The sequence below is a fragment of the Pteropus alecto genome, unplaced genomic scaffold, assembly GCF_000325575.1.
Source record: "Pteropus alecto unplaced genomic scaffold, ASM32557v1 scaffold76, whole genome shotgun sequence".
NCBI classification, from domain to species: domain Eukaryota; kingdom Metazoa; phylum Chordata; class Mammalia; order Chiroptera; family Pteropodidae; genus Pteropus; species Pteropus alecto.
The window spans coordinates 25,752,691-25,762,171 of NW_006443138.1; the positions used below are offsets into that span (position 1 = coordinate 25,752,691).

Sequence of the window (9,481 nt, forward strand, 5' to 3'; positions counted from 1 at the left end):
GGGAGGTGCAGATGGTGTGGGCCTAGTCAGCTTCTTCAGGAGTTTGAGTTTCATCTGCAAAAGAGTGGGAGAATCTTAAAAGCCTTTGGAGAATCTTAAGCAGGCGGCGGATTTTTTACCTCGGAAAATGCCTGTGGCTGTGCGTGGAGCATGGATGTAAAGGGTGCAAGCTTGGAAATAGGGAGGCCCGTCAGAAGCCGTCATTAGAATTTCAAGTGAGGGATGATGCTGACCAGAAATGACACAGTGTCTGTGGAACTGGAGAAAAGTGAATGGATTTAGAGACAGGCAGGAGGTGGTCACCACAAGTTGTCAGATGGGAGAGAGACGGGTGAAGGATGAGTCAAGGTTGCATTCAGATGCATAGATGCAGGTGCCTTTCCAGGGATTGGAGAAGACAGGAGCAGCAGCTTCCCAGGCTATTTAGATAGTAGGTGCCTCCTGTCTTTCATAGCTGTCAAGTCCCAGGGAGATATGTCTGCACCGGGAAGGCCTCCAGACCCTGCCAGGCTCCCCTTCACCCAGGAAGGAGTGGAGACTATTCCTTGAGCAGAGGTTCCTGGACTATGGCCAGGAACAGACACCACCTCACCCTTGGGTCCTTTGGCTGAGTGAGTTTCAGACTCAGTTTGGAAATAGTTGCTTTGGGTAGCTGCTGGGTGGGTGCTGCCCCTGCAGCCTTTGCTGGACGGCACCTCGCAGACAGAGCTAAGGAGTAACAACTTGCTCCTGTGCTCACCCTCCTGCAGCTCAGACCTTCCAACCGTGGAACCATCTCGCCAAGAGCTGTTGGTCTTAGCTTTGGACATTATAAAAATCCCCAGGGAATTTTCTGAAATACATATTCCTGTGGGTGGGCTACACCTGGAGAAGCACTGATCCAGCAGTAATTTAATGGAGAGAGAGAGAGAGAGAGGGCGGTTCGACTCGGGGATGCTGCTCTGCCGGTAGAAGTGCTTAGAGCGGAGCTTATTACAGCATCAGAGTGTGTTCAGACTGTAAGCCGGCAACAGTCTCCTCTTCTGCCCGTAGCCGGGTAGCCAACTTTTCTCAGCAAGTTCGGAAGGAACACAGCCCTCTTGACTAATGTGCTTGCCTTGCTCAGCTGTGAAGGGAGAGCTGGGCCACCCTGGTCAGAGCTGGGCCACCCTTCTCAGTGTCCCCTGGCGACCATGTGGTCTGGGGTAGGCCCCAAAGGAACCAGGTGCGGCCATTCACTGCCATTAAGTAAAGGACCAGCTACTCCAGCAGGGAAAACAGCAAACCACCAGAGCTGTCTGCAAGGCAAGGGGAAGGCTGTCAGGAGAGACAGAACATCAGTCTTTACTGGAGACATCGGCAGTGCTAGACACCTATCTGCTTAGGGATGATAATGAAATTAATCCGGCCTGTAGTCACTTCTTGTCCAGATGATTTATTGGCCTCATACCCTTGCATTGCCACACGGTGGTAATAAATGACAAGACTAGGACACAAGGGCTTAAAGGATTCTCCTTATGTTTAAAAAGCTAAGCCGTAAGGCCAAAAAAAAAAATAAAATAAAATAACCAGATTGCTTGAAGGACTGGGGAGGTCATCAGGCCCCGTGAGTTCTGTGCCTGGACCATCTCAACTGCCCTGTTTTCCAAAGACTGCTCAGAAAAAAAATACCCACCACCCCCGTCGGCCACCTGAATCTGTAGTCCGTTCAGTAGTATCCCTGCAGATTCCCAATTTGGAGTCGTTTGACAGGGCCAGGCTGAAGCTCGCTTTTGCCCTTTTAAAGAAAAATTTTATCCTGAGCACTTGCATTTCCCTCCAAAGAGATAAGATGCTAATTATCACTCTTGTTTATTTACTAAAGCACCCTAGTTTGAGTTACTATAAGTGCTTGAAAGCCAAAAAAAAAAAAAAAAAAAAAAAAACCCAAAACAAAAAAAAAACAAAAAACAAAACTGTATTTCAATTAAAAATAGGGTCTAACTCACAGTTTCAAGTGATTCAGAGTCGCCTCCCTCCAATTAGCCCAAATTAGTTTGGTTTTAAAGTTAATCTGTAGTGACGGCCAGTTACTCCTACGATCCAAACAAAGTCCCCACTGCTAGAGTGTGAGCCTGTTTCTTCTTGACTTGCGGTGTCCTCAGGGCAAGTAGAGTGGAGCTGGTCTCCTTGAATGATTTACTGTCCATATATTTGAAGAACAGGTTTCTAGAGGGCATCTGAGGGCACAGCAAAAATATAGCATCTCATGGGCCACATGCTGCCTCCAGAGCCCCAGACAGCCATCAGTGCCCTGTCACCTGCAGGATGGCATCCTTGCTCGCCCTGGGCCTCGGCACAGTTGCTTTCCACAATGATAGCAGTACCAGCCAGCGCTCAGCACTGTTCACATTCAGAAACACAATTCATGTTCCCAACCACTGCCTGATGAAGGTGCTTTTATTACCTTTGGTTTCCATCAGCTGAACACAGAGGAGGGCAAATTTCTGCTCCAGTCTCATTTTGTCCTGTGCAGACAAGAGGGTAAAGCCGACGTCTTTACAAACACATTAAGCCAGAGGCATCTTTCTCCCCTATAATTAAGTCCTCCCCAAGTGCTTCGGTAACTGGCTGTCGTGGCGTGTGAGTTTACTGTGAAGGCGACTGCACTGTGTTCTGGAGCTGATGAGATCAGGTGTGTGTGTGTGTGTGTGTGTGTGTGTGTGTTTTAATGATTGACGCTAGTGGGGAATGGTTTCTCTGGGCTCAGGCCTCCTTTCCCTCACCCTCACCCCTGTGTGACCTTTTGCTGGACCGTTATCGTACCCACACCCTGCTGTGGAGTGGCATCAAGCAGGTAGGACAGCTGTTGTGTCCAACAGGAAGTGTTCTCTGCAGATCACACCTCTCATTCTAAGCTGTGAGGTTTTGAGAGCAGAAAAGACATTTAACCACTGTGTCATTGAAGAATATTCCTCGTAACAGGTGCATGCTAATGCCGAAGTGGTCACTGCTAACGCCAAAGTTGTCATTCAGTTGAAATAGGAATGTCCCAAAGGATCTGCCGAGTAAAGTCAGTAATCCTTCAGTCAAGTATGTCACCTGTGACGCTTAACATAAAGGATGTGGACTATCTCTAAAGATTTCTTAGTGTGAATGACCTCAGGTATTTATGTAACAAATGAATGGAGTGCTTCTTGTATACAGCACAGTATCCTAGAGCTTTTACAAACAGTGACTCCTTCAGTCCTTCTTTATAGTCCAATGAAGTAAATACTCTCATTATCCCCATTCTGAGGCCCAGGGAGGCTAAGAGACTTGGCCGTGGTCATGTAGCTGTTCTCACTGATGCCCCAAGGCTGCAAGCAGATGAAAAAGGAATTGCACTAGAGACTCAGCCTCTTCTCAATGCGGGAGAGATGACTTTGCTCAGAACCTGGCTGGCAGCCCATGCTCCCAGCCTCTGAAGCAGCCTGGCTAGAGAACTGGGGCCATTGAGGAGAGATCCTAGTAGTTACCTTTTCCGATGTCAAATTCAAAAAGGTAACTTCTCTTCAAATCTTACGATGAATCTCACGTTTGTGAGTTTACGAAAATGCTTCCTCATTTCCAATCCTACTTTAACGTCCGTTAAGGCCAATCAATATTTCTTGAAGACGACGATAGTTACCTTCATCAGAAGGGAGGCCTCTTTCAGGCATCCAAGAGTTGTCAACTCCAGCCCAGCTGAGCACAGGGAGTGCTTAGGTTCCCAACCTCACACACACTCTTGGAGGCCAAACTCCCCTGCAGAGGACCAGCTCAGGGCTCTTTCTAAGAGTCCTGGGAGGGAGCTTGCTAACTGGCCTGGGGCTAATTCCACACACACAAGGAGGAAGCAGGAGCCCTGAGGGTGTTTTCTCTAGTTTCAAGACTCCTTCAGAGCTCTGTTCTGGCTTCAGGAACCAGGTGTGATTTGATGTGTCTGTCGAGAATGTTCTGATGAGCCCCGAGTCCCAGTCACTGGAGGACTGAGCAAGATCATCCCTCTCGCCCTGAGAAAACAAGATTCCTTTTTCATCTGCCTCCAGCCTTGGGGTGCTGGTGAAAAGAACTAAGGCAGAAGATGGGGAGAGCAGTGCTGACGAGTGGCTGCTGGGACAATGCTCTTTGAATAGAATTCTGTTTTCACATAATACCATTTAGGAATGAGAGATACCAGTAAGGGTTTCCACATGATTATTTGTATTGATTATTGTGTTTTCAGGGTTTTTTTCTTTAAGGAAAAAAGTGTAATATTTCAGACTATATTCAATATTCATAATTTCCCATAAAATTCTTAGGCTGAAATTCCAGCTTTCCTTTTAGGCTAACCATAGAAATTGGCAATATTTGACCATATTTACCTATAAAAACGGTGGTTTCATAAGGTTAAATATAAGTTCAAACTTATACGTCTAGAAAATCCATTTTTATGGAATTATCTTCAACATGTGCCATAAAGATAGTATTTTAGCACAAAGAAAGCTCAGCTTCACTTGCAAATGGCTTGGAAGATACGAAGCTTCTGTTTATTTTGAGTTACTTTAAATTGTCAACGTGGGTCCATTTCTCCCTGTGTGGTCAGAACTCCTAATTCCGATGTTGGGAAAGTGTCATTCATCTCCGAAGCATTCCAGCATGGGCCAGCCATCATTGACTGGGTATGGCCTTGTTGTCACATTGAATCCTGGAGCACTGAGAGACTAGAAGGAATTTAATTTGAAATTGCCATGTGTACCAGTTCTGCTCTGGGCCGGAGGAACATTCCTGCCTCAGATCTACCCAGTGACATTCATCTTGCTTTGATTTAATTTGGTTTTCATTCCTAAAGTAGGAGCCCAGAGGATGCCCCCTGCCTCACAGGAGTACAGGAGGATTAATGAGTCACTTTTAGGAAAGCTTTTGCTGCTCCTCGGATGGAACAAACAGCATCATATTTTTAACTCTGTGGGTTCTGTGGCACTTTTCAAGAAAGGCATTTCTGTCCATTACTCCGTAGCAGCTGACTTGTGCAAAGCAGAAAATGGAAAGCTCTTCCCCCCACAAACATCGTTTTCTGTCTTCCCAGCGTTGTTACCGTATCACGTGGAGGGGAAGGGCCTAGCCCTTAGGGCAGCTGTGGACATGGGGTACGCTCACACACATACGTGCTTAAACACACATGCAGCTCATCCGCTGATAAAATGCTTTACGCTCGCTCTCAGGAGATAATTTCAGAGTAAAACGTCCTTGGTACAAGCTGCGTCTGCGCTATCTTAATGCCCAAGCACAGTGCCAGCAGTGAGTCGTTGCCAGCTCTTGAAAAGACATTTGAACTTTTGGCAGCGCTCCTTATCGGAGGGCCCATCCGTGGTGTTTGTGATTATAGAGTAAGGGTGCTCACTTTTGGCAAAACAAAGCGTCTGACAGTAACAGAGTATTGGCTCAACACTCAACGGGATCCATTTGGGATTCATTCTTTGACAATTACCCAGAATGAAGCACCAGCTTCCTTTTATAAAAAGATATTTATTGGCTTAGAAACAGAGCATATCCAGCTCTTCATGGGGAAGAATTTTGTGACTATGTTCAAACATTCTCATAAACTCAGTGTTTGAGTATTGCTAAGGGGGTGCCTGCACAGAGCGTCTACTTTAATTGCATCATATATGGAAGAGAATTGAAAAACCAGCCAGAAAACAATGAAATGCCTCAAAAGGAAAGGAGAGGATGTTTGATAACAGCAGACTCAGAGAGCTCGGTTAAGAGTTCAGAATCCTCACTCAAGACACTTTGCAGAGGCTTGATGGCCCCAGCCAGCCCCTGCCCCAACCCCGTCCCCACAAGTTGTGAACACCAGCAGTTAGAGGTCTCTGGTCTAAACTTAGCGACTGGCTGGACACCACTGGCTGGACAGCTGTGCTCTGGGTTCTCTGCCGGGCTGGCTCCTGCTCTCTGTCCCTTCCTCTGTGGGTACAACCTGACGGAGATCGGGCTTTAATCTCTTGCTGCTTGCTAAGCAGGTCTGTACGTGTCGATAACCGATATGTAGCAGGCTAGAAGCAAAATTCGTAGTTTTTACTTTTCTTCCAAGCCGAGGAAGGCCAAGTCCAAATTAGTATTCGAATTCAGAACAGCCTTAGAGTTTTTTAAGAGAAGGAAAAAGCACTTAGTTAATAATGTTCAGAAATGAAGGGTTAATCCTCTCTCCATAATCCCGGAATGAAGGTGAGGATCTATATATCCCTCATCTGCCTCTTATTCAGGGCCCCTTTGCGTTGTAGTTTTGTGGACCCGCGCCTTAGAGCAATTTACTTCTCCAAGGATGGAGGCCTACGTCTGCATCTTAGCATCTAGTTCCCCTGGCCTGAAGGGCACTTCTTGCCCTGCTTGGCTGTGGGGGAGGGATGTACTAGGAGGCCATCTGGCTCTGAGTTCCACAGTCCCAGAAGGCCTCAGGTGAGAACTCTTGACTTTACATCCGAAAGAGGCTACAGATAGGCATTGCGGTAGTATGTCAATGTGGTAAAGGCATTTATTTGTCCAACGTGTACATTTCAAATCCATGGCCATTTTTTAACAGCTCTGTTGAGACTGGATTTACATACCATCATGATCACCTTTTTAAAGTGTATAATTCATAAAAAAATAAAACGTTAAAATAAATAAAAAAGTAAATAAATAAATAGGAGTCTAAAAGGGGAGGGGTGGAGAAAACATAAAAAAATAAAACGTTCAAATAAATGCATAATTCAATGGTTTGCGGTACAGAGTTGTCCAATCATCACCACTATCTAATTTTAGAACATTTTCATTACCCCTAAAAGAAACCTTAAACTCATTAGCAATAATTTCTCATTCTCCCAATCCCTGCTTTAGGCAACTAGTAATCTACTTTGTGTAAATTTGCCTATTCCGAATATTTTATATAAACAGGACTATACAATATGTAGTCTTTTATGACTGGCTTCTTTAACGTCGCATAATGTTTTCGTGATTGATTCATGTTGTAGCATGTGCCGATACTTTTTTATTGTATGGCAATTTTTTGTAGTATAGTCATACAATGGGATGATACACTGTAATTTTAAAAGGATGAACTGCTGGTGGCTGCGATAATGCGGATAAAAATCACAGACCTCGTATTGACTCTATGAAGCTAGACACAAAAATATATGCTGAATGATTCTATTTATATGAAGTGCAAGAACAGATAAAACTAATCAATGGTGATGGAAGTCAGAGAAATGATTACCTCTGGATGAGGAAGGGGTGGTTATTGACTGGGAAGGGATAATGGGGGTACTTCTCAGGACCTTGAAATATAATTTTGTATCTTCATGTGGGTGGTAGTTACACAGGTATAAGCTTAAGTGAACATTCATCACTTCACATTAGAGTTAAGTACTTTCCTGTAAGTTATACCTAAATTTAAAATTTTTTTATTAAAAAAGATATGATTTTACAGGCTTCTTTTTAAAAATATATACCTGTAGAAAAGAGAACAAATCATAAGTGTACTTCTGGATGAATTATCACAAAGTGAGCACAGCCTGTATCTGCCACTCAGGTCCAGAAATAGAATTTCACGGGCACCTCAGAAGCCCCCTCCCGGCCCCTCCTAATCACTACCCTACTCTCTTCTCCACAGCTCTAACGTTATAGTTTTGACTGGGTTGTTTCTTTTCTATTTTTTCTTTTTTTAGCTTTACATGGAATCACACAGTATGCATTCCTTTGTGTTGGGCTTCTTTCGCTCAACATCACTATGAGGTTCATGCATGTGGCATGTGGCAGTAATTTGCCCATTTTCATTGCTTTATAACATTCTGTTGTATGAACATACTCCAAAGTATTTGTTCATGCCATGTTGATGGATATTTGGGTGGTTTCCAGTATGGGGCAATTAGAAACAGTTTACTATCAGAATATGTACTAATATCTGTTGGGTATATACCTAGATGTGGAATTGCTCTGCCACAGGGTAGATGCCAGCTATATATGCCAGTTTTTAAAAACCTGTTTCAGCATTTATTAACATAATAGAAACCTCAAGCAATGAAAGTGACCCAAGTGAGTGGCTCTTGACCTCTGGGGGAGGGTGCTGAGGTGTATCTTAGCACAGCTTAGTTTTCCCCTCCTCCAGGACTAGCCCACCCCGCCATTGGTCCCACAGCATCTTGGCCGCCACCTTCTGGCACTTGCGTCACTGCATCGCATCGCCTTGCCCATCTCCTTTACAGGACTGTGGGCTCCTTGAAGGCAGAGATAGTATCTTGCCCATCAGTATAGCCCCAAATTCTGGCACGGTGCCCAGAACAGAGGCATTCTTGATAAATATTTGATTTAATAAGTGAGAGACTGTAAAATCCAGCCAGCTATCTAATTCCTGGGAGAAGTTGAGAAATACATTAAATTTTGAAAACTCATGTATTTTTTATCTTTGCTTTCAGATATCAAATGGATCCACTATAAAAGTCTTTAAGAAGATAGCAAATTTTACTTCAGGTAACCAATATAATGTTAGCCTTTTGTTCTCACCCAGCTTTATAAAGTATCGCCTTTTGCCTCTTTCAGATGTATTGTCACAAAGGTGAGGTCGAGTTGTTGCCATGTAACACTCTGAAAGCGGAGAAAAGCCATTTCGAGATCAGCTTTCTAGTCCTAAGAATGTGAGCCCTGCAAGGACAGGAAACTGTAAACAGTGGTTAGCCCAGGCTGCCCAGCACTGAGGAAGTCGCTACCCTTAACAGCCCAAAACTCTGGAGCAGAATCTTAGCCTTCGTAACTCTTTTCCAACTCCTCAGTGGGGTGGGGCTAACAGAGGAGAGTCCCCTGGCTAAGTGAGGGGAGCTTGCAGATAATCACACAGCCCTGCAAGTGCTGAACAAACAAGATAATCCATGTGGAAAGCCCTAATCTCCTAGTGATTGCATTTACGAAATTCCCAGAAAGTGAAGAGGAGACAAAGGAAAGAGGGAGCTTTTATGGGCAAGTCAATAAACCAGTCTCTAAATTCTCTTCTCCCTCCCTGGTAGAAGTAAACACTGTGATAGTGCCTTGAGAAAATCCCTAGGTCCAGTTCCAGGTTTGTCTCCAGAGAAATTATATCCCAGCCAAGACAATCAGAAAAGTTCTGGGCCTCACCAACAGGGCCTTCTGTCACACACAACTGCAGGTGGGGCTTCCTGATTCCTGGATTCCATACTAGAAGGAGCCTGGTAGGTCCCAACACCTGGTCAGTATAGAGAATGCAGAGCTTTTTTCAATTAAATAGGATAATTAAGTAGGTCTTAAGACACATGTTTGGGGACCCCCCCCCCAACACACACACACACACTCCACCATTACATCAGGCTAGAGTGAGAAGCCATCTTGCAAAGGGTGGACGTTCTTCCTTCCGGCATAGAGTGATTGATGTCCTTGTGCTATAAATACAAGTGGAAGAGCTGTGTGTTTTAGCCTTCAAAGATTGAGCCTTTTGCAGAGCTTGTTATCTGAAGATAAATTCATGGGACAGCCA

At 44.7% G+C, this 9,481-nt stretch overlaps 1 protein-coding gene across 1 annotated transcript in view; it reads left to right on the forward strand.

Annotated features, from left to right (window-relative positions):
* The window catches only part of PLXNC1 (plexin C1), a gene marked incomplete at its 5' end in the record, with an annotated part of 140,453 nt that overhangs the window by 117,615 nt on the left and 13,357 nt on the right, over positions 1-9,481 (forward strand). Inside the window, one exon of the mRNA XM_015598420.2 lies at positions 8,412-8,466. Within this exon, the coding sequence (XP_015453906.1) occupies positions 8,412-8,466 (55 nt within the window). The remainder of the gene's footprint in view (positions 1-8,411; positions 8,467-9,481) is intronic.